Source organism: Chamaea fasciata, unplaced genomic scaffold (assembly GCF_029207755.1).
Source record: "Chamaea fasciata isolate MVZ Bird 193981 ecotype frontalis unplaced genomic scaffold, bChaFas1.0.hap1 SCAF_5, whole genome shotgun sequence".
NCBI classification, from domain to species: Eukaryota; Metazoa; Chordata; class Aves; order Passeriformes; family Sylviidae; genus Chamaea; species Chamaea fasciata.
This window is the reverse complement of record NW_027094090.1, coordinates 15161432-15187030: the sequence shown is the minus strand read 5'-3', so window position 1 is coordinate 15187030 and position 25599 is coordinate 15161432. Positions and strand designations below refer to the sequence as shown.

Here is a 25599-nt window from a genome sequence, read left to right as displayed (position 1 = left end):
TATGACAGACAGTCTTTTGGAGACATGCAAATCATAAATTACAATGGTTGCTGTAATTTTCTTCCCTTGTCTCCCCAGGGTACTTTGGGAGAGATTGTGTTGATGTATGTAACTTGAACCCATGTGAGCACGTCTCCACATGTGTGCACAAACCTAGCTCATCCCACGGCTACACCTGCGAATGTGGACAGAGCTACTATGGACAGTACTGTGAAAGCAAGTAAGAGAATTATTTTGTTCTTGGTTTCTTCATCCTACCAGGTAGCTCTTCATCTAAGGCAGCAGTCCTCCCACTTCCTGTTCTGCTCCGATAAACTTTCCTGTTACAATTTGGGTGGTATTTCAGGCTCCATTGCCTTTTGGCATTCCTGAGCTCTTCCCAGAAACTAGGCAATCTTCCATGTTATTCTGGAGCTGCTTTTCTTCATCAGCTGCTCAGGGGCTCAACCAGTTCTGCTGTGTTACACAGCACTGCATCTCACCTGTACTTTGTGGTGGGCTTCAGCATCCCTAGTGCACAGAGCGGTGCACCAGTTTGGTGGCCTGTAGCAAGATAAAGACTCTTTGCCGTTTAGGTCCAGTCCCTGGGCTGGCAAACAGCCATCACTTCTGGACAGTCTGGGAGCCTATGTCTGTTGCTTTGTGGGAGAAACGTGCTGATTCCCTCGTCAGCAGCTTCCTGGTCTCAGATAGGCATTCAGCAACCAGCCTTATCCCAGAGGCGGCACTTTGATTTACTGTAATATGGGCCATTCATGATGTGCAAATGAAGTGCATTTGACTGCCCATTTAGGAATGGCTCATGTGTTGTTTCCTTCCCTTTGAAAACTGCAAGCTTCTTCCTCTGCCTTCTGTTGTGTGGGCTTGCAAATGTTGGCCGTGCTGTTGCCAGATTTGTCTTTCATTTCTCTGGATTATGACACAGAGACATTGTCCCTTGTCATTATCTACTGACACCATGTAAAGTGCAACATTGTGGATTTCATATTCGAAAGCACAGAAGTACAAACCTAGCATTTAACGTTAATAATATTGATAGTGGTCTTCGAACAGACTCATATAGCTTTTCTTTCCTAAAATGAGCAGAGGGGAGGGGATACCTTGTGCATTACCATGATCCTGGTCCCAGTGCCCTTGTCCTTCAGGCTATTGCTTGACAAAGACTCCCAGCTATCAGAGAATCAGAGGTCTCCTTGCCAGAACTAGTGTTGGGGCACCTGAAGGATAACCTGCTCAGAGGCTCACACAGGAGAAATAGTATCAGTGAGAATGGGGTTTTTCCTTCAGCAGGGGTGGCCTTTGGCTTGCTGCTTAGCTTCCAGTGCTGCTGCACTCAGTCTCAATCACAGCCGTTGAACCATAGTCCAGATCAAAGCTGCCACCCTCCCCTCTTCCATGTACCCAACCATGGGTCCTCTGTCTCTCCTGTGGCAGACCAGGGTTTTTCAGACCTGATAGTGAACCCTCTGAGAAAGTCAGGCTGGCTGAAAGTAGTGGCTTTTCTTCATATGATGAGCTTGCAGACAGCTTTGCACCTGAGCTGGTGTCCCTGTGGGCTGAACAAGAAGTCCTGCTGCCCACAGCAGGGCTGGGGCAGGATGGGGATGGGGGAGTGGGATATAAAGTGTTGGGGAGCTGTACCCCAAGGCAGTTTGTGGTGATAGATAAACCAGGGCACAGGCTCAGAGCCACCTGCACTTGAAAATACTTAGAGAAACACTCCCTCTAGAGTTTCATAGCACTGATATTCAAAATTTTCCCATATTATAGTGTATTTATATTTGTATTGATTGTTGTTTAAGATCCATTACTGTCTGTAAGCTCATGCAGCTGAGTGCAGATTTGGCCCAAAACTTTTTTGCACACTTTTTAAGAGGGAACTTAAAATAATTTTCTTTCAATTGATTTTCTTTAATAGGATCGACCTGCCTTGTCCCAGAGGTTGGTGGGGAAATCCCATCTGTGGCCCATGTAATTGTGAGACTAGTAAAGGGTTTGATTCTGATTGCAATAAGACCAATGGAGAATGCCACTGCAAGGTAAGCAAAAGAAACCAGTCTTAAGTCAAAATTTCTTTAGTTTAAAAAGTAACTGTACCACTAATAATTACAAGTGAGTATCTGAGACAAAGTACACACAGTTGTGCTTTGTATCACATATATATGTATGTGCACAGTGGAGTTAATCATTACCTAAAACATTTTGCTGGCACCACCCTTCTCCAAATCATACTGTACTGCTCTTATCTTATTTGTGTTTGGAAAACTGAACCAAGAGGATGAAAGCCTGACTCTGATCTCTGAAGTGCAGCCTGGTTTATCGGGGGAGATCAGACTGGGGTGCAGAGGAGTGTCAGTGGGGTTTTGTGTATCTCAAGTGAGTAATAGCTATGAAACAGCTCGGGCCAGCTGGGTGAAGCTCTCCCCTGTGCTATGGCCAGCAAAAGGCCTGGCAGCTGGACAGAGCTGGAGGGCTAAATGCCTTCCTCACTGCCATCTCTTGAGGTTTCCGTGGACAGGCAGGGACAGATGGGGGACATGGGAGGGGAGGCACCTCATCATGAAGGTTTTACAAAGGACTTCTCACAATAGGTTTTACAACTGGCTTGAATGACATGAGAGGAGCTGGGCTTGTGCAGACTGGCGGCTGCAAATCTGGCCCCCTGCTCCTTTCCAAAATGCCAGCAGGACACACAGCAACTGTTGCATTAAATGGAGTCAGTGGGGTGCCAGCTCTGTGCTCTTGTGCAATCCTAATGCCTCAGATCAAAAGCATGTACAGAGGCGATTTGAATATGGGATCATTGCATGCTCTCCTCTACGTGAAACACAAATGCACAGTGCAGGAAGTTTCTGTAGTGGCTCATTTGTGCCATACAAGAGCAGAATTGCAAAGCTGAGAAAACCATAAATCCTCCAAGAATATGTTTGGTGGGCACTTGTAACAAGTGCCCGAAGAGTAATGTGAGCCCTGTGACTCCACTGCAAATGGCAACGCAAACCCTGGGTCTCTGATAATAGTAATGTAATTTTTATCTGTGCTCTGCAAAATGAGCCCTTTTATGCTGCTAGAGCAGGTTTCAGAAATGTAAGCAGTTTAGAAGTCAAATACCTCATGTCTATCATTTTGGTTTTTCTAGGCCAACTACTACAGGCCCCAAAGCAGTGACACCTGCTACCCCTGCGACTGCTTCCCATCTGGCTCCCACACACGCGCCTGCGACATGGAGACGGGGCAGTGTCCTTGCAAACCTGGCGTCATAGGGCGGCAGTGCAACCGCTGCGACAACCCGTTTGCGGAGGTCACTGTGCGGGGCTGTGAAGGTACCTCCAGCCCAGCCCTGCTGCCGGCCGGCTGCACTGCAGCGCGGGTCAGAGCCGCCGGCAGAGGGGGGACACCATGGTGGGGGACACGGAGGTGGGGGACACGGCGGTGGGGGACACAGCAGTGGGGGACACCGCAGTGGGGGACACGGCAGTGGCCGCGCAGCTGCGTCCTGGGGCGCTGTGAGCCCAGCTGGGTGGCTCCAGCAGTGGGGGCAATGGGGGCTGCAGCAGCCTAAGCACACATCCCCCCTCCTAGATATGTGGCAGTAGGACTCACAGAGGCTGAGGATATGGAAAGAAAGCTCTTATCTCTTTAATTTTTCTCAAATGGAGATATAGCAAGCTGAGGTGGAGTAGGGGGAGCAAAAGGCTAACACCAACTTTTCCTTGAACCTGAATTCATCTGCCAGTGCAGTGTTGTATTGCTGAGCTGCAGCTGAAGAGGCAGGTGAGAGCCCTCACGCCTTTTGCCCACAGAGGCTGTGCCGTGCACCTCGTGCACTCTACACTCTTCCCCATCTTGCCCATCCTGCCTTTCCTCTCACCCGCCCACCCACCCACCCACTGTCCTCCTGTGATCAGCGCAAAGCTGCTGCAACAGCCATCTCACCACAGTGTGTGGGTGAAATGAAGGAGAAATGTTTTCCCACAATAAAGGAGCAAGCAGAGATAGGCAGAGCCAAAATCCAGAGCCCCATAATCATCCTGTGCTCTCCTCTGCCTGTGCCTGTCTGTCCAATCTGCTGGATAAGGAGCAACTGGTTGGTTACAGCTTGGAAGGCACTGCAGAGGACAGGTATCCTGACAGAGCTTTGGAATTACAAGAAGGTCCTTCAGGCAGGTTGAAATGTCTCACTGTTGTGATATTTATCTTGTCAGAAAAATTGCGTCATTTCTTTTTCTGCTTTCAGTAATTTATAATGGCTGTCCAAAAGCTTTCGAGGCTGGTATTTGGTGGCCACAGACCAAGTTTGGCCAGCCAGCTGCTGTGCCTTGTCCTAAGGGCTCAGTGGGTAAGTTCCCTGGGTAAATAATTACCTACTTTATCTGCATGCATATCTTAAAAAAAAAAAAAAAAAAAAAAAAAAGAAAAAATATGTACAATGTGTACATAGGGAATAGCATTAATTTATTTGGTCTAGAGACTGCAGCATAGCCTATGCATATCATGAGCAGAAAAGTATAGCTAGCTGAAATCAAAGAGCTGTTAAAATACATTTGGAATGTTAGCAATAAATAAATACAACAGTACAGCAGATAAACATGTACAAAGCACAGAAATTCTCTATTTTCAAAAAAGCAGAGTCCAGTTTTCTATTTTTCATTTCTATTTATCAAGGAATTCTTACACATGTCACTTTTAGTTTCTAGTGGCATATTATAAGTGTTCTTTAGCCATACAGTTCCTCTGGGCAAAGATAAAATTAGGAAAATCATATTTCTGATGACAGCTTTACTGGGGTTGCAGCTTACTAAAGCTAAGAGTTGTAACAAAACTCACGTTTTTCCATACAATATCTTTTCCGTAAGTGAAACAGATGAGAAACACCTTTTATACAGCAGATGAGCTGTGTTGTTTTGTACAACAGGCAAATGACAATCTGCTTTTTCATGTATGTCTTGAAAACATGTATCAGATTTTGGAAACAGAGTTCCCAATCTTTTCCAAAGGCTGTTCTGTGGGAAATGAAAATTCTGTTTTGCTTCTGAACCTGCTAACTGCTCCTTAGGCTCAGGGAATTATAGTTACGTGACTGCCCCAAATATTTCTAGGGGGAGGCCACTGCTTATTGGTGTACAGAAGATTTGTGGTCATCCTAGCTCCTGTTCTAAAGATTTTAGGAGATAGATTTTTTTTTTTAGGTGAATAATATTTTCGTGATTAAACAGTATAAAGTTGAATTAAAATTAGTTTTCTGCACTGTTCTTGTGTTTGACCCAAGTGTCTCTTCTAGGAAATAGACTAGCAGGCAATGTTGCTTATAGTAATTGCATATTCTAAGTAAATTTTACAGATCATTCAAAAAAGTAAGCCTTATAATAATGAATATTCAGACTAAGAACCTGAAGCTTAATTGTATTCACCTAATCATGGAAGAGAAACAATATAATTAGATACAGTAAAATTAATTATAGTTCTTATTTAGATATTGGTAATTAAATGGCTTAGACACATGCAGTATGTTACATGCAAATTAACTATCACAAAAGTAAAATTTGAATTTGATTACTTGCAATTCATGGTGAAAGATCCTCAGCCAAGAATTACATTTTAAAATTATTTGACAAATAGTACAATATATAATAGGCTAAATTAAACAGTAAGCTGCTCACAGTCCATTTACAAGTGGCAAAAAGGCAATTATGCGTGTTGGCTGAAGTGTTTAGCACATGCAGCATGCAGATGTGTGGGCACGTGTTGATGTGAATACAGGATTTGTCCCGGAGGTCTTCCTATATAGGCTATCGCACAGAAATCTCAGCAGGGGTTGGTTTCCAGGAATACTTAGGAAGTGCAGAGTCTTTCTCTTTTTTGGTACAAAGAAATGAATGAATGAATTTGAGAAAAATCAGGCAGCGAGGCTGAGAGCAGTAGGGCAGAGCTTGGAGTTGGCCTGACTTTTCTCCAAAACCTGGGGAAAGCAATTCCTGAAGATTAGTAGTCTTTAGCTTTTCTCTCGCAGGAATCCCCTCTTTGGAAATTGAAATACATGTGTAGCTTTGAGCAACCTGAAAATGTAGGAAATCTGAAAGTCTAGGATAGTTGAAATCTATGAGTATTTACCCTGCATAATTCAGAACATTGTTTGCCATTGATGCTTTGTTTCCCTCAGGAAATGCCGTTCGCCATTGTAATATTGAGAAGGGCTGGCTGCCTCCTGAGCTTTTCAACTGCACCACCAACACTTTTGTGGATCTAAAAAACATGGTAAGCTGGGTTTTCTCAGTTTTCCCTTTATTTTGTAAATAATGATCAGTTTGGACTCCAGTTTGATAGCCCTGCACTCAACCTTTTGACTGCATCCTTGAACACCCTCATTTTCCATCCTGGTGTTTTCTTGCCTCTCAGTTACATTTGCCATTGAGTTTTGTTGCCAACTCTTTCTCAAGAGAAACAAAATTTTGACCAAACAATTCCTTTTTGCCAAAAATCCCTAAATTGTGATTGTCTTTGTAAATAGAACGAAAAAACCACACACACACACACACACACATATATATATATAAAATTGGACTTTTTCTTCCTTTTCATCTGATTCAGAATGAGAAGTTGCACCACAATGAGACCAAGCTGGATGGAGACAAAACCATAAGGATCGTGAGAGCGCTGCAGAATGCCACCAGACATACACCCAGCTTGTATGGCAATGACGTGAGGACAGCCTACCAGATAATGATCCGGGTCCTCCAGTATGAGAGCCAGCAGCAAGGGTTTGACTTGGCAGCCACAAGGGATGTGGAATTCAATGAGGTAAGAGAAATACTGTGTTCTGTGCTGAGCCCTTACAGTTTCCCTTAAAAATTAGGTGGCATTGGGTAATTAAATTTGTCTTTGACCAAGGTGAAGCGAATATTGTGTAATTGCCTAATCTGTTCCACAAATAAGCTTTTCTTCTCAGATTAGAATGGAAAGTTGGTTATGCATGTGTCTATGCACACAGATGTATGTGTAATACAAATATAATAGAATGTGCTTTCCTAAAAAATACCGTCATAGTAACAGCCAAAAGCAATATTCCCCATATGAAAAAAATCATCAAATTAATGTGTTTTTCCTGGCTAAAATAGTTTTGTGTACTGTATTTATTTTTGTTGTAAAACATGCCTAATGTGATCATGCTCATTTAAATGTGCAGTGAACTAAGTCTGAAAACTAAGGAAACTCTGAAGGTTTCCTCTAATTCAGTTTGAGAACACTTGAGTCATGAGTTGGTATACTGAGAGACATTCCATATCATATTGGTATTTTAAGGCACATACTAAAACGTGTGCCAGAGAGCATCTGCTACTCAGAGCATTCATGAAAGACCTAGTTATTACCAAAGACCTGACCAGGACTAGAGAAAAAGCTGCAGCATCCTCCCAGTCTGGGAAAATATGTAGTTGTGATGGAAAAATGTGAAATTTGAAGGCAGTTGGGAGTTTTCTGTGATCTGATAATGTGAAGGCTGGATGACCCATGTCAGGCTTGTAGAGATTTCCTCAATCCCATGTGTACAATGGGGTACTGTTCTCCCCTCTTGTCCATACTATTTCCAAGATCCTGACCATGGCACAACGGAGTCCAAGCTAAAACATCTGTTTGAGTCTGTGCTGGCAGAGCCCAGAGCTTAGGCACCAGCATGTGGAATGACCCTCCACGGGTCAAGACTGGCATCTGTGCTGGCCGAAGATTGTTTGGCTCCCTTAGAAGGTGTGCTACCCCCAAGTCACTGCTCACAGTACTCCAGGAGGACCAGATAGGTCAGGCAGACTTTGGGGTGAAATTGGAGATCCTGTGCAAAGCCAAGCTGCACAGTCAGCAGAGAGTGGAGAACTTCTGAAACATTGTACATTATAGATGCACCAGATTTTAAGATGTTCAGTTTTTTTCTTTCCTGTGGACTGTGTAGCAGGCCATTCAGATCTTGAAAAGGAACTTAATTTCTGGCATGTTTTGTTAAGTAGAAATATAAACAATAAGCAAAAAAAAAAATTGGTTTGGAAACATATGCTTTAATTTATTGTTCTCTGCACTTGGCACTGAAATTCATACAGATGATGTTTTCAAGAACTCCCTAAATATTTTAGGATAGGTTAGGAATTTGAAAACTAATGAGTACAGCTCATGAATAAAAGGAGGTAATACCATAGCCTGAGAAAGCACAAGGGGAGAAAGAATTTATTTTTTATAGTCCCACATAGAAACCTGAAAAATAGATAATAAAAAGCCATAAATAATGTTCACAAACACGGAGGAGGCCTGGTACCAAGTACAGTGTGTGTCTCCTGCATTCCTAGGAACCATGTTGTGCTTCTCACCCTAAGTAAAGGTGATCATATTGGGAGTCTCTTTTAGCTCAGATGCTTGCAGCCTCAAACAGTATAGACAGGATACAGATAACTCCTTCTGAATGAAGCCTAAATATTAGTCTTGGCTATTTTAGAGCTTGTGGGGAATAATTCCTACCGTCATTTACACCAATTTTACCTGAGTTAGGAATTAGGTTTTGTTACAACAACACAGTTCATATGTACACCAGGATTAGAAACTTCCTAGCATTTAGCCATTTAGCACTCTCCTTTGGAGTCGGTCTCTTTCCATTCAGCCTGAGGGTCCCTTTGCATATTTTTCTAAGAAAGGGCAGAAGAGTCAGGTCCTCAGAAAGAAATGCCTTTTTAATATCATTTGTAAGCAACATAAAAATGGGGAGACAATAACATGACTTAAGTTTTCTGATGTATTTCCAAGATTGTCTATACAAGCTAATACTCACTCTTACCATTCTTCACCCTGGAAGTTGTCTTCATTATCTAGGAAAAAAGTAGAAGAAAAAATTGAAGTAAAATAGGAAGTAATATTTCTATCCATGGCTTTATTTCGTTTTCCAACAAAAAAATATTATTTTGATTTCTCTGGAGAAGTTCAGTGCACCTGCTAAGAGCTGTGCTTTTCATGTGTCTGATGTCTCAGAAACAAAGAAAACATGTGTAGGTTTTCCTCCTGCATTTTCTTGCTCGATTTCTTGTCATTAGGGGCAGGAGAGTAGGTAGTTCTCTTGCAGCCTCCAATTTTGGCTTACTTTGCTCACTTGAAACCCAGCTCTGTGTTTGCTTCATAATTTAGGCTTGTACTTTATTTCTCAGAATATTATCAAAGTAGGTAGTGCTTTACTGGACCCTGGCAACAAGGAGCACTGGGAGCAAATTCAGCGGACAGAGGGTGGCACCGCTCACCTGCTCAGGAACTATGAGGAGTATTTCAACAATGTGGCCCAGAACATGAAAAAAACCTACCTGAGACCTTTTGTCATTGTTGCCACTAACATGAGTGAGTATCTGTGTTGAAAACTGCCATTTTTTTAAGTCTTAAAAATGTGCTGGGTAGAGGTGCTAGTTACTCTTTTTATTAGTACCCATTGAGAAAAATCATTGCATTAATTTCAAATCCTTCGAGCCTTGATCCATATCTTTCAGTTGCCTCCTGGGAGATGTCTGATCTGTTTTGTCTCTGGACCATGCCACTGCTCCACATGGCTTTTTGTTGCAGTCATAGCAGTGTAGAGATAGTAGGAAGGGCTAAGTTTGTAGATCAAGATAATGTCTTTTGAGACCAGCTAATATAGTTGAATGTAGTAGATCTCATTTTCAGAGGAATCACACCAACACCACCTGAAGAATTACTGCAGTACAAAAAACAACCAAAACAACCTACTATTGACTTTATTGCATATTATTAAATTTACTTGCATGTGTGTGGACTGCCCAGGGAGGTGGTGGAATTCCCAGCCCTGGAGATGTTCAAGAAACAACTGGATGTGGCATTTAGTGCTGTGGTCTAGTTGATGGGGTAATGATCCATCAAAGGTTGGACTCAATGGTCTTATAGGTCTTTTCCAACCTAGATGATTCTGTGATTCTGCCTCTGATTTTCACATGCTTTCCTAACTTGAAACCTATCCAGAAAATCATCATCTGTAGAGATTCTTGTGCTGAAAAGTGTTTTCATAGAATCACCAATCCTTCAAACACCAGCCCAGTCTTGCAAAACCCATAATCAGAACAAAACCTATGGGATCCAAAATATCCAGAATGAGTCTAAACTGAGAAGGAGACATCAGGCATACCAAGACACCTTCCCTACCTATCACAGGAAATTTCTTCTCTGACAAACAAATAGCAGCTCCTGCACTTTGGACTGTGATGTATTTCACAGACATCCCTGCAGTCCATATACAGGTGAAGCACAGCAACCACAACCTGGTCAGCTGATTTCCCCATTTTCTCCCCTGCCCTCTCTATTTCATTTTCTTCCCAGCTACAAACAGTCTGAGCTGGGGGTGTTGGTGATAGTCCTGCTCTGAGTGGGAGGTGAGATGGAGCCAGCTGACCTTCAAGAAGTCCCTCACAAGCAGCATTGCTATTTGGTTTTTCTTTCAGAGGTGCTCTATACTGTATCAGCCTGAATTCGTGTTTAGCTTTTCAAGCTGTTATGTTTATTTCAGATATGAAGAAGGCTTATGTGCCAAAAGTTTTCTTTATTTTACCAACTACACCTGCTGTTATAATAAGAATTTGAATTGAAACCTTGTCCGAAGAATGCTTTATGGCCACGATCACAGGGGCAGAAAATCAAAGGCATTAGGCAGTCAAGTTACAAAGGCTGTAGCATCCTGCGTCAACAGGGCATAGATTATTGTTGAACTAAGCCAAACTGAAACACTTTGATTTTTCTTTAATAAACAAAAACTGAAATCCTTTCTTATGACTCAGGACTATGAGAATCAAAATATTTTCATCTTCATACTCAGAAAAGAAGTGTGCTCAGGATTTTAACCCAACTGAATTGAGATGAAAACAAACCCCAGAATTTCTTGCAGGTGGTAAACCATGATTTTTTTTTCAACTAGTTCTTCCTGTGTAAAAGAGGTGTGAACTTGAGAGGATGAGGCAGCTCTGGCCTGGAAGGGGTCTGTTTTCTTATGAACAGTTTTTCTAGGTGAACATGGTGTTAATAGAGTTTCCTAATGGCTCATCTGGGAGTGAGTTAGAAACTAGGAAAGGAATAGGGATTTGTAGGTCTTAACATGGACATTTCTTCATACAGAAATTTGCAGAGGATCACATCTTTTGGTGTAGGGTCACCCCCAGCACATGTAAATTGGCACTCAGTGACTTGTCTTAAATGAGAAAGTTAAAGCCAACTCAACTGCTTTTAAGTATTTTGGCAGTTATACAGGCAGAGATGATGAGGTAAGCTAGGGAGGAACTGCCAGTGGAGGACTAAGGAGTAGTCCCAGATAAAGTGCATGTTATTTTCGTTGGTCAGCTGGCTTCACAATCCAACAGATGTAGAACTATATTTCTGAAGCAGTAGATTTAGTCTTCCCATTAAAAAGCGAGTCTAAAATTGGAACGTGCAGCACACACTGGAGCAAGCCAGCAGCACATGGAGAAGCTCTGTGAAGCAGGAACACTCACTGAACAGCAGCCAGGAAAAAGCCTCTGTGAAACCCCAGTCAGCTGCTGCTGGAGAAGTACCAGCAAAGTGATCTACCTCAAGATGGTATTAGGAAAAATTTCTTCACTGAAACAATTCTCAGGCATTGAAACAGACTGCCCAGGGAAAGTCACCATCCCTGGAGGTATTTAAGACATGTAGATGTGGCCCTTGGGGCCATGCTTTGGTGCTGGACTTGGCCGTGCTGAGTTAACAGTTCGACTTGATCTTGGAGATCTTTTCCAACCTAAACAATTTTACAATTCTTTATTTCCAATGTTTGCTGTAGTGTTTTCATAGTACAAGATACTGTCTTATGAATTCCTTTCCACTGAACAATAAATGTATAATTTGATAAATGTAACAACATAATCTGACACATAAACTTTTAGTTATCATATAAGGTGTTAACAGAAGAAAATTAAACTTTGCTTTCTATTTTGGGGTTTAAATTTTTCATCTGCATTGTGCAGTCATTTTAACCTTTCTGTAATGTTTCACTGTGGTGATGGGAAACTTTTATGCCCCCCAGTTATTGCTGTTGACATCTTTGACAAGTCTAATTTCACGGGAGCTAGAATACCACGATTTCATGAGATTAAAGAAGATTACCCCAAAGATCTGGAGTCATCTGTTGTCTTCCCTGATACTTTATTCAGACCTTCAGAAAGGAAAGGTAAAATCCTTCTGCTGCTGTCTGGTGAGCAATTATGGCTGGCTTCCAGGGAGTGTGATTGATCCTCAGGGAGCAGAGTGGTACTAGGGTTAGAGCAGGGCGACCGCCTGCACAAGTGAGCATTATTTAGGGATGGAGCAGCTGTGCATACTTCTGAGGCATTTTGCCTGCCGGCAGTGATGGAGGCATGGTGGGCTGTGGGACTGGCTGTACCTGTCTGTCAGGTCTCGCTTGCAGCCCCTCAAAGCCCTGTCAAAGTGGGAGAAATGCTCTAACTCTGTTCCCACCAGGATAGGATGGGATGGCTGCCCAGTGCCTGCAGTCCCACAGCCACCTTCCTCCAGTCTCTGCAGAGAAGGAGGGAGGTGGTGTGAGAGACAGAGAATCCAAATCGGGGAGCAGAGAGAGATGTTGTCAGAGCTAGGTAGCAATGGAAAAGTCTTGAGCTGATTGGTAAGGGAGAACTCATGGGGAGTAGCTGCTTCCCAGTGTCTCTGAAGTACTCCAAGATTGCTGCAAAGCCCCACAAGGTTTTTTAGGCAGAGAAGGTAATTCAAAGTTCAGTACATGTACGATGGCTGAATGTCTTCTGAATGGGGAAATAGTAACTCTTCTGAAAATAATACATGAAGCTAATACAGCTTTATGACTTTTTGCTTAGAAACAGAGCATCTGCTTCTGTGATTTGTATCTTTTCTGTAAGAAAAGGGAATGGGAATTTTAAGAGAATCTTCCAAAACTGAAAGCTCATTAAATGTCAGAATTAGCAGGGAGAGATCTTATGTGAGTAGTTGGTGTATTCATTAATACTAGTTTTGCCATACATAAAGGTGCATGCATTTTAACAGCATGCATAATGTTTTAATGCTCTCCTTAAGTTATGCATGGGGTACTTATATACTTACAAACCTTTTAGCTTAGAAATTGCTTATTTTATAGCTAGACTAAATGGCTTTTCACTGTTCAATGGTTATTTGATTATCAGCTATATAACTATGAACTGTTCTGAAATTTTACAAAAAAATATCAAATGTAACATTAGGAGCATGCTGAGTGCTCTAAGCCTGGAGTTGTAACAACTCTAATATTATTGTGTCTTGGCAAAGCAAAATTACCAGTTTAAATGGTAGCTCTGAAGCTGTGTGCAAAGAATTTAATATTTGTGTCCATAGCAGTGCCTACAATGAAACCTTCAAATCAGAAAATACCCTCTAAGTTGAACAGCGATGTGTTCAGCCCTGAGAGTGCTTTTGCAAAGAGAAAGAAGCGACACCCCAACATTGAGACACATCATACTGTCGCCATGGTCATTATATACCGATCCCTGGGACACCTCCTGCCTGAAAACTATGATCCTGACAGAAGGAGCTTGAGGTAAGCTTCAGACCTGTTTGTGAATTGTTCAGATCCCTTCTTCTACTCTGGATGCATGGGGGAGACAGAGCTGCTTTTATGCCAGCCAAATGTCATCAGTGCTGCTGTTCTCACCACAGTGCTGTCTCATGTCTGCCTCTGGCACACTGTGGGAGAAAAACTATGCCAGAAGTGCCAGCAGTTTTTGGAAACACATCTGTATGGAAGGCTGATGGTACTTTTAGAGCAGAAGCAACTGGAAATCTTTCATTTGCAGAACGTAGCTTTGCATTTGGATGTGTAGATCTCTGTGCAGTTTTTCTCCTTTTGCAGATTGCCAAATCGCCCTATCATCAACACACCTGTAGTGAGCACAGCCATTCACAGTGATGGAGGATTTCCTCCCAACCTGGTGGAAAAGCCCATCATAGTGGAGTATGCCATGCTGGAAACAGAAGAGAGAACGAAGCCTGTCTGTGTCTTCTGGAATCACTCCATCACGTATGTCTCCTGCTTGCTTTAGGGCTCTGAGTAACAACTGAGTAGCAGAAAAGTCCTGCCCAGGAAGATAATTCTGTAGGAATCCCTGTCTTGGTCTGTCAATTCAACTGGCAACTGATTTTTGGTGGAATAGAGCCATGTAGTCATTTCCCACCAACCTGAGAAAAATGAAAATAATTATCATAACTCCTCAAACAAGGGATTAGCCATGCAGTTTCTAAGAAACACAGTGCTGTCCTGTCTTTGTGCAGGGTTCCTTTTTACCCAGAAATAACAACTCTCACAAGTTCCTTGTATTTGCCCATGCTTTTTGCCCACAGATATGTGTCTGGACAGGCATGTTCCAACTCCAGTGTCTGAATTCATGGCATGTCTGAGGTCTTCGAGTCAGGATTTTTAGGAGATGATTCAGCTTTTCCGTGGCCTGAATCTTCTCCTGTTACACTCCAGTGACTATAGACAGAGTAGATAGCGAACAGGCACCTACCTTTGGTGCCTCAGCCAGGGCCAGTGCAAAAAATAACAAAACCAAGTCTTCATTTTGGTAGAAATGTGGACTGAGGTTTTGCAGATAAAATTAGGAGTAAAGATTACAAATTTCTGAATCACAATTTTTGAATCAAAAGTCAATGCAAAGGCAGTTGCACTGGTAAGAAACTTAGCTTTCATTTCAACAGCTATTGTGGATTTGTTTTCATTTGTTTTAGTGAAAAATTGGAGAGAGAGGAAATATCTTCTTTGGGACATCAGACCTTTTCAGTTTATGGAAAGCAATTGTAATATAGAAGCAGAATATAAGGAGAGAATATTAGACTCTCTAAGAGGGAAGTGTTAGGAAAAAGATGAAATATTCTGAAAATGGTTCATTTAGGTCTTTTTTATTCAGTAAAGTTCAAGATAAAGACATCTTTTTCTTGAAAATTAGAAAAATTATATGGTCTGGAACTGTATATGCTGATGCGTTTATGGCATTGTGGAAACAGCACAGTTCTGTTGGAGATATTTTAAGAGTGTGAGTAAAACAAAGGAAAATGTTTTGAGAGGTAACCACATTCATATTATACTTTCACAATATTGTAACTATTACATATATATTGCAATTTCCAGCTACAAACCCAGGTACACAGTGAGAGGATGATATGGTCTGCCCAGGGGAAAGGGAATAGCTGTTTCCTTGTTTCCTAACAGCCCAAAAACTCTAGTAAACCAATGGAAAAAAATCCATCAAAAGGCAATATCCTGTGCTAGAAATAAAACAGCAAACTAACCTAGGGAATGTGTGCCTCCTAGTTAAGTGCTTTAGGAGATTATGTCATTTAAAGGATTGAAGATGCAACAGAAATCTCTTGTGTTCACAGTAATAAACTCTTCCATTTGCCCACATGTGAAGTAGTGTTTTTGCTTGCATGCACTCTGTCAATCTGCTGATTATGAGGGAATAGCAAGTCCTTTGCCATAAATTTTTGAACATTGTATGAGCTTGAATAACTCATTAGCTCTAAAGTGATTCATCTCTTAGCTATTCGCTGGCAACTTCAGTGGCATTGTTATCTATGTTACATCTTCCTACAATTGAAGCCACAATTGAAAAGTAGCTCTTAAGTGGCATGTAATGAAAGAGCTTTTCGAAAGAAAGTGACTACTTTTTTGGTGAAAGTGATATTAAAATTTAACAAATATTTTATTGCTGAATGAAAAAGAGGTCTTGTCATATCTAATTGAAAAATCTTGCAATTGCAGGACTATTTTTATTATTCATTAACTTCAGAATAGAATAATTAATATTGATACAAAATAATTTCTGAAGTCACTGGAGTTAACCATAACTGCACAGGGAAGAATTTTACGGCAGTAGTTCCTCCCCATTGTTAATATAAGGCTTCTCCTGATATGAAATATTATTTATTAGAGAAGGTTTTAACCCTTTCTTGTGTACTTTTCAGAGGAACTCTATAGTGATATCATATTATTGCTGAAACGTATTTCACATGACTCAAAAACGTGTCCCTCTGTGGTTCTGGTATTATTTACCTTGGTTACAGACATTTTGTTCAGTGCAATCTCTTTCCCATATTGACTGTGTGGTCACTGACCCAAAAGCAAATTTTTAAATTTTTTTTAACTCATAAGAGACTGTTATAAACCCATAAAATCTGGGCATCAAAGCCAGCTGTCTTGTCTTCAACTACTTGAAACTACTTCAACTGAAGGCCTTTTTAATTTGATGATACTCTTTCAGGCAGGTGACAGCTATAAATAATTCTGTCCTGGTGCTTGCAGCAGAAGCTGCCACAGAGTGCAATGGAAGGTAAGGGGAGATCAGAGGATGGTGCTCAGAAATGCCTTTTTTCCCCACAGGATTGGTGGGACAGGTGCCTGGTCCTCCAGAGGGTGTGAGCTGTTTTCCAGGAACCAGAGCCATATCGCTTGCCAGTGCAACCATATAACGAGCTTTGCTGTCCTGATGGACATTTCTAAACGAGAGGTGGGTGATGTCAGGCTCACAGTTTTTGGAGACTTTGTTTTTCAAGGGCTTTGACTCAGAGCTTGAGCTTTTGTGTGATTCGGGGCATTGTCAGCAGAACAGTCCCGGTGTCAGGAGTGTGTTGCCCGTGTCTGACAGCACCTGCCATTGGGTTTGCTGAAAGGAGCTTCTTGTCTGGTTAGTGCATGCTCTGGGTGCTGCCCATACTCAACATGTTTAGCAACTAAAGAAGTGGCATCACCCACTCCTGTTGGTCCCTAAGTAAATCTGTATCTTGGCTCAGTAGTCATGAAAACACTGTCATTCTGAGTAGTAGATTTGATTGGAGGAAAAGGAATAGAAAACCCCAAGAGATCCTGTCAAGCTGTCTTTCTACAGAACGGGGAGGTGCTTCCTCTGAAGATCGTCACTTACACAACCGTGTCCATCTCGCTGGCGGCTTTGCTGATCACCTTCATTTTGCTGGTCCTCATCCGCACACTACGTTCCAACTTGCACAGTATCCACAAAAACCTGGTGGCTGCCCTGTTCTTTTCTGAGCTTGTGTTTCTTATTGGAATCAACCAGACTGAAAACCCGGTAAGACTTACTCTGTGTTCATTGCTAGAGTTGTTCTAAGCTTTAAATCGGGGATCATATTGCAGCTTTTACCTTCTCCCATCTGTTTCACTTTCTCCTCTTTCTGGCTTCTTTTTGGCTTCAACACTTACTTGAAAAACATCAGATTTTTAGTATAGCCATGTGTGGTTGATACCATTAACAGCAATGGCAGGCAATAGGACTATATCTTATTTTCAGAGAATGTATGACAGCAGCCCTGTTGAAGGTTTATCCCAGGAACTAACCCCTGATTACTAATTTCTTCCTTTCTTTCCATTAGTGTGTTTTCTGTCTTGCTTTGTCTGTTCATTAGGAAACTCCAGTTTCTCCTGCAGCAGGTACCTCCCAACCCCAAATGGCTCCAGGTGGTGACTCACAGGTTGTCAGCGATGTGGTGCTGGTCAGGTGCTAATATGCACATTGTACACCCACTGGCCATTCTGGGGAAGCCACTTGCCAGGCATGGGACAGCTCGCTATGTCCAGGATTCAGTAGGAGACCTGTCAGTTTGCTTTGTTCCTTCCAGACACAGTGTTTGTTGACTTCAGCCCATCATACCTGTTGAAAAAGCTTAGTGCAAGGATATCCAGCATTGTGCACGTCAAGTAATGCAAGTTATGAACAGACTGAGTACAAGATAGATATAAACCACACATGAAATGTGTGTACTCTTTACTTAAGACCTCATTGCTCTCTTAACCATGTGGCATTTTATGTAGTCTTGCTACTGTTTCTTAGTAGCACCCATCCCAAAAGCCGTGGCTGCCATTCAGACAGGTAAGAGGCAAGGGCTTCAGCACTGCCAGGCTGCACAGGCACTTGTGCCAAACAGGCTGGACACAGATGGGGGATGATGTGCAATAAAAAGTATGTCTTTAATAGATAGGAAAAATATTCAAAATGTTACTTTAGTGATTATCTGAACACTGTGAAGAAAATTTGTCTTCTAGAAATCCATTACTGTACATGTTTCAAATTAATTTTTGAGAGAGATGTCCAGGGTTGAGATCAAAACAAAACAACAACAACAAAAAAATCATGCTGATTTCACATGGTCCAAGCAGCAGAAATAGGAGAATATGCCTACATTCAATGAATATCATCACCATTGTGGTAGTGACACCGTGGTGCCTAACGTGCAGCCTCATTTGCTGTATAACTTAATCCTACACTGTCAGTCTAGCTTCTAATATCCACTTGAGCTATAGCATGCATTTTAAAGTGTCTGACTTTGACTAATTTCAGCTTCCAGTAACTGAGTGCTGACAAGAACTTTTCCTAGTAAATTTGAGAGACCTCTCTTATAAAAATTGTTTTGCCAGGAAACCTCTGTTTAATAGTATTTCTTTTGGAAAACTGTATAAAGCTAAGCTGCTGAAATTAGTCTACTTCTAAGATTCAGGTTAGTCTGTTGGGCTTTTTTCCAGGCTTCTTCTCCCACTTTTCCTTTTGAAAGATTGTGAATACCAAATGGATAAAGCTTTCCAGCTGGTTGCATCACTTCCAATCCCATGTACCAATATTCCACTTTACCAGGAACTCAGGTCCTTTATTTGCTGCTGTGGTGAGATCTTCTGCAGTGACCTGCCCTCTGGGATATGATCTCATGTCATGTGTGAACTTGTGTTGTCTTTGTTTCATTATATAAATGTTTGCATACTAAAATAACTTCACTGAAAGGAGCTCACCTTGCCAATTGATACACAGCACTCTGTGTAACTTGACCTTTCCCACGCCTTGCTGAGCACATCACTCATTTTTCACTGCATTTCACTACTAAGGAGTTTATACTGTTTCAGTTCTCCAACATATCTACTGAGGAGTTGGGGGCCAAGTCCATATCCCTACAGAATTTTACCAAAACTTATGCAGTAAATGATGGGTCCTCATTTCCAGATTCCTTTCATATCTTGAAGCACCAAGCAGAGGTTTATAAGAGCAGTAAAACAGTTCATTACATCAATACCACAAATCCTTATGGTTATACTTGGTGAGATTGTTCTCTTTTGCTCCTTCTCATTTTCATGCTTTGGGGCTCCTGGTGTGCTCATGTCCTGTAGTGTTACCAGGACTCAGTGAAACACCCCAAACCTTTAAACCATTTACACAGATCTTTAATTTACAGAATGTATTTCATATGGCAGAAAGCTGCTCCTTACAGCCTACCCAGTCAATTTGAGAAGGTAGGAAAGCTGTAAGCCATGTCTGCTTGAGACAATTATTCATCTGTCTGTATGGAATGAGAGTTGTCTAACGAGTCATGCACTGATGAACATAAAGAGGTTAAGAATGCTGGAGCACAAATAATGCAGTGCTGCTTGGCACCCAGCCTGCCTTTTATGGGTTTCTGTAAATTAACAGTCACATTTCTGGGTGGGATTTTAATCTTTCCATGGACTATTGATAGAAAGTGATTTATTTTCTTTCTCTTTTCTTACCTGAAAAAGGTAATGTTTAGGGCAGCACTCTACTCATAAGCATGTGAGAATAGGAACAAGAGAAGCACTACTTACATAGAGGGAAGATAGTTTATTTAGTGAGCCACATTTTCAGTAACACTTGATGTTATACTAACACTGATGTGGTAAGTGAATCAAGAAAGTTGGCAGTCTTTGTATGATTCTTTTGCTCAGCAAAGAGGTTAAATGTACATTAAAGAGGGAAATGTACATTTCTGAGCATTACACCATGAAAAACCACTAAAAAGTCTGAAAGCAGGGTCAGTGTTGCACAGGAACAAAAGGTTACAAAACACAGTGTAGAACATTTTTGAACAAAAACTGAATGGTTGCACAAGGTTCTCTTCATTCGGGCCTACCAACAGATCCTTGGCAAAAACCTTTGTTTGGCTTCTGAAAGGAGAAGGTTAATTGCAAGATTACAATTCAGGTGTTGGATGCTTGTGGTCATTCTTGTTTTCACTCATCAAACTGTTAAGCTGGGAGAGAAAAATGGTTAGCAGATACTACAGAAATGCAAGTATCTGAAGGTCATCGATTTCAAGGTGGTTATTTGATCACAAAGATGACTTCAGCTACCAGTTTGCCCATTGTAGCTGTTAGTTTTAGTTACACTGTGGACCTGGTCTCTGGTTTCAACAGGTCCTTATTAATTTTTGCTGCTCTCAGCCTGACAGATCTTAGTGATCTGCATTAGTTTAAAAAGGCAAAATCTTTCATGGCATGAGCAGCATTTCTTGTATTCTGAAAAACTTAATGAAAGGCTGTATATTTGTTCTGCCAAAATCTTTTTATTACATATGCCATTAGCTACATGGGGAGAACTGGTGACTTACCAGGTTGTGATTCAGAAGAGCAATTCTAATTTCCCTGCCCTTTCCCTTCTGCAGTTTGTGTGTACTGTGATTGCCATCCTCCTGCATTATTTCTACATGAGCACCTTTGCATGGATGTTTGTGGAGCAGCTCCACATCTACCGGATGCTGACTGAAGTGAGGAACATCAACTTCGGGCACATGCGGTTCTACTACGTTGTTGGCTGGGGCATTCCTGCCATCATAACAGGTACCCTCAACCACCCCAAAAAAGCTTCATTTCCCTGCCACCTTTACTGGCCAGGTTCAGGGAAGTTACCCCATCCCAGGTAGCTATGGGTGTTTCCCTGAACAGGGCAGCACCAAGCCACATCTAACAGAAGTCAGCCTGAATTTGGCAGGTCTGTGTACCAAATGCCTGTTGCCACAGCTGAAGGGATCCTGATGGTTATCCAATAACAGAAACATAATTACACAGATTAAATCAGGACTTGATAACATTGCTTGGGAATAATTTTTAATAAGTATTTTTATTTTAACAACTTTGGCCATAGTTTTCAGAAATTTTCCTTCCCTGTGCTGGTACCTCCAGATACAGACTGACAGTCTCTTAGAGGTAACTGCAGCGGCTTCAGAAGCAATGCTGCCTGCCCACAGGACATTACTGCCCTTCACTGGACATTCCCACTGCCTACAGTCAACCAGCAGTAAATACTTCTTGAAGGGAATTTCAATGGCTGTTTCATTTGGCATAAAACCAAGCTGGGAATACTCAAGCTGCCTTTTTCTTAATTTCAGATACAAAGCCGGTAACTTCCAGTTGAGGAAAAGTAATGAAAAACTGGAGGCAGTAATCTGATCCAGAGTGATCCGTAGGAGCACATCCATCTCCGCCCTCGCCATGCCTATTTTTGCCATAGACATTTCCAGTGTTACCTTAAGCACACGGCGCTGTGTTAATTCAGGCAGACAGCTCCTCAGGAACTGTGCTGCATGGAACAGTTGGAGTGTGGTTTTTTGGTTCAACTGTTTCAGCATGTATTTGTTGCCATATGGGAAATCAGATCATAGGCAGGCAGTTAACTTTTTTTCCAATTAGTTTATTTTAAGCAATAATATCCTACTGTCAGCGATGGCAGAGGTTTAGATGTCTCTGAGATCAAACAAATAGCTATCACTCATGTACACTTGCAAAAATATTATGCAACAAGTTAGATTTAAAAATATGTAGTCTACGTTCTTTTTTTCTGTGTGTTTTAAGAAAGTGTAATACCAAATCACAGCGTAGGTTGGTACAGGTTAATTCTCTCTTCAGGGAGCTGGTAAGTTTTTCCATATAATTTTGTGCCTAAATAATTTCTACTTCTATCAGTTTATAGTAGAAAGCACAGCCCAGAATGCTCTGCCAATTTAGACATACCCCAGAAATTTAAAATAGAAATTGTCCTTGAACTTCTGAAGCATTTCAAACCTATTTGACTTTTATCAGTACATACAGGACTACTACAGTATTTTCAGGAACCCTGAAGTGCAATCAGATATTTGACAGCATCATTTCTAGCAGAAAAAAAATACTATTAATAACAAAAACTAATTACATTTCAGAACTCATAATCTTCAGAAGAACTTTTTTGGAAGAAGTTTCTGCTTCAGGTTTACTTTCTCTCGTGAAATCTAAATAAATTCAGACCTCAACAGCAGTATTATGCAATTTAAATATCACAAGCATACCATTTTTACATTTTTCTACTTAGATATGCTCTCTGTGATATGGATCTATTTTGCACTTCTAAAACTTTCCAGGTTGTGTCCTGCAATTTAATCTCTGAATCTACTGAACTTGCAGTTCTGTTTAAATGAAAAGTCAGATCCCTATTACTGAGAAAGTCAGGGTTTTTTGTGAAATGAAGGATAAAGAAAACTAAGCCTTTAGTTTGCCCTTCCAGGCTTGTAGATCATCTGAAGAGAAAATTGTTTCATCATAAATATCACAATGTAGGATTTCTTGCTTCTAGATAACTTGTTACTGTACATATTTTAAATAAGCTTCTTTATAAATTTTAATTTCTAAGCAGTAAAAAGGTTTCAACTTCATAACATGAATCCTAAACATTATTTAAATTGCTTTATGAGAGAAGGATTGTTTATTTTTCTTAGTAGTGATACAGTCTAGATATGGGAAGAAATTTTAGTCTTAGCACCTGCAGAGAACTTCTTTATTTTAAAGATAAATACTATTTCATCTTCATCATAGCTATCCTGAGAGGGAAAAAACCCCAAACCTAAAACTACAGTAGCAGTGGCTTTTTTGTATTTTTTCTACTTTCTATGCTCAAACTGATACTCGTTTCAAGCTGGGACATAGTGGTCCTAAGGCATCTGTAAGGGGACCAAGCTAGTTGAAGAAGGGAACCTTGGCCTTTAGAGGGGGATAAAACTTAGTAAAATGCTTACAGAGGAGCACTCCAATGGGGAAGAACCACATTTAATCACAGCATAGAAATGCAAATTTCCATGAATAAGAATAGAATAGAAGTTGGAAGGAGGCTTACAGCCATCAAAAGAGTGTGGATCTGGAAGAGTCCTCCATTGGGGGTGATAGTGGAACATTTTATATTTGCTTTAAGCTTGCTCATTTTAAAGTGCAGTTTGATCCATCTTGGAGAGGGATTTTATGACTTCCTTGCCACAGGAGCAAAGGGCTGGATTTGGCACTCAGCAAGACCCCCCCAGTTCTGCCTGTCTCCGTGGCAGCATACTAGCTGCTTGACATATGTATGCAGTAACTGCTTTGCCATGGAGACTGCAGTGCTTGTGTTAAAACAGGTTCTTATGTAGCCCTAAAACAAATATCCCCCAGAAAATGGCACTTTGCAAATCCTAAGGAAAGCAATGAATCAGGAGAGAGTTGAGGCTGCCCCACAGCTGCCTAAGTCATACGTGGCTGCTGAGCCCTCAGGAGCTGAGAAGGGTCAAAATATGCCCCTCCTGCAGCCCTTGGCACACTCCTGTGTGTGTGCTGGGGATGGGTGCTGGTCCCCACAGGACTCTTGGCCAGAGGACCAGCCCCTGTTCCTGCAAACGTTAGCAAGGTATCGTTCAGCCTGCACACTCAGTCTGTTAAGGGCAGCCAGGCTGCAGCATTTAATTGATGTGCCAAAATATTTCTCAGTATTACATTGCATTGGCTTAATTCTGCCTTTGAGTAAAGTGTTATTTCACGTATTGTTGACTGCAGTAATATTTGAACCATGTACCTGAAGACTGCAATTTGCCCCATTTGTGTAATGGAGAACTTCAGGGTAGGATTTTGGGAGTGAAAAAATGCAGCTGTCTGCCAATTACTCATAGAGCCAGAGTCCCAATAATGGGAAAATTCAGTCCTGGGAAACAGACTGTATCCATAGAATTACATCTGTATAAAATACTTTATGGTCCCTTAATCATTTATGGCTAATTCTTTCTGGATGGCAACTGCTGAAGGGGGTGGTGGAAGGGCCAATGGGAGCAGGAAGGGAGACTAGTCCTATCTCATTCCACATTTCAGTGAAAACAGATCCAATATCCTCTGCTTTGCCAAATAGCCAGTTTAGTTTTCATAGACCATAGGCCTGTACCAGATGTGAATATTGGCTGTGGGCCAGTTCTAAGTTCTAAGAGTGAAATGCAGCTACCTTTCCCTTTCTCAGTGTCCTTTCAACAAAGCATGCAGGCTTCAATTCAAAAAAAGGATGACTCTTAATGCACACGAGCCCTCCCTGCAGAGAACAGCCCTGCCATCAGCCTTGGCCTCCTCTTGAGACAGGCCATACGCTCATCACAGGAGGTGTCCTCCATGCCCAGACAGCATGCTGCAGCCACCTGCCATATGTCACTGGCCACAGGCCTCACAGGGATCAGTTTCTGTGTCCTGAGGAAGGAAGATCTCTGCAGACAGGGTACACCTGTCTCAAAGTGGGAAAAGGATCTTTGCACAGGAATTAGCAGGGCTCATTAAAAGAGCTTTAAACTATGTTTGAAGGGGGAAAGGGATAGAACCAAGCTCACTAGAGGCAACTGAAGGCAGAATGCCAGTGTTGGTGGGATAGTGTGCTAGTGAGTCCTCCCCTCTCCCATCTCAGTGGAGGCAGGGGTTGGAGATCCATGTGGCAGCAAAGACGCAGCTGTGTCTGTGTTAGAAACCACAGGAACGGTTACCTGTGTTAGGGGTGTTTTGACTGTCTAGAGCTTGATGCTAGTGATAAAAGAATGGAGTGTTTATGGGTAAGAATCATCAGGAAGGACAGGACGACAGATACCATGGTGAGAGTCTATTATAGACCCTCCAACCAGGATGAGGAGGCAGAGGAAATATTTTACAAGCAACTGGGAGACGTCTCACCATCACTAGTCCTTGTTCTTGTGGGGGACTTCAACTTAATAGGTGTCTGGTGGGAATACAACACAGCAGAAGAGAGTCCAGGAGATCCCTGAGTGTGTGGAAGAGAACTTCCTGATGCAGCTGATGAGTGAGCTAGCAAAGGGAGACACCCCACTGGACCTGTTTGTTGTGAACAGAGAAGGACTGGTGGGTGATGTGATGGCTGGAGACTGTCTTGCACACAGTGATAGAAAATTATAGTTTTCAATTCTCTTAGAAGTAAGGTGGGGATTCAACAGAACTTCCACCTTGGACTTCCATAGGGCTAGCTTTGGCCTGTTTAGAGGCATAACTCACAAAGTCTCTTGGGAGGTAGTCGGGAAGGCTGAACATTCCTCAGACAGAAAGTCCCGAAGGCCCAGGAGCAGGCCATCCCCATGTGGTGTAAGACAAACCAATGGGGAAGACCAGCCTGAATGAAGAGAGAGCTTTTGCTGGAACCCAGGGAAAAATGAAGGAAAAAGCAGGCAACTCAGGAGGACTAAAAGGATGTTGTGATCATGCCCCTGTACTCAGCACTGGTGAAGCCACACTGCGAATCAGTTCAGTTTTGGGGCCCTCACTACAGGGAAGACATGGGGGTGCTGGAACGAGTCCAGAAGGAACTGGTGAAGGGGTGAAGGGTCTGGAACGCAAGTCTGATGTGGAGCAGCTAAAGGAGCTGGGGAGAAAAGAAATCTCAGGGGACACCTTATCTGAAAGGTCTTTTCCAACCTAAAAAATGCTGTGGTTGTATGATTTTGTAGGTCAAAGGCAAATCCCAG

The 25599-nt window shown here is 41.9% G+C and overlaps 1 protein-coding gene across 1 annotated transcript in view; it reads left to right on the top strand.

Annotated features, from left to right (window-relative positions):
• CELSR1 (cadherin EGF LAG seven-pass G-type receptor 1) overlaps positions 1–25599 on the top strand; it is a 165086-nt gene that overhangs the window by 126392 nt on the left and 13095 nt on the right. Inside the window, exons 13-25 of the mRNA XM_066182932.1 lie at positions 79–220; positions 1919–2039; positions 3140–3323; positions 4238–4339; positions 6161–6255; positions 6589–6798; positions 9174–9357; positions 12059–12202; positions 13378–13576; positions 13889–14056; positions 16415–16541; positions 16920–17120; positions 20491–20665. Coding sequence (XP_066039029.1) covers positions 79–220; positions 1919–2039; positions 3140–3323; positions 4238–4339; positions 6161–6255; positions 6589–6798; positions 9174–9357; positions 12059–12202; positions 13378–13576; positions 13889–14056; positions 16415–16541; positions 16920–17120; positions 20491–20665 — 2052 coding nt within the window. The remainder of the gene's footprint in view (positions 1–78; positions 221–1918; positions 2040–3139; positions 3324–4237; positions 4340–6160; positions 6256–6588; positions 6799–9173; positions 9358–12058; positions 12203–13377; positions 13577–13888; positions 14057–16414; positions 16542–16919; positions 17121–20490; positions 20666–25599) is intronic.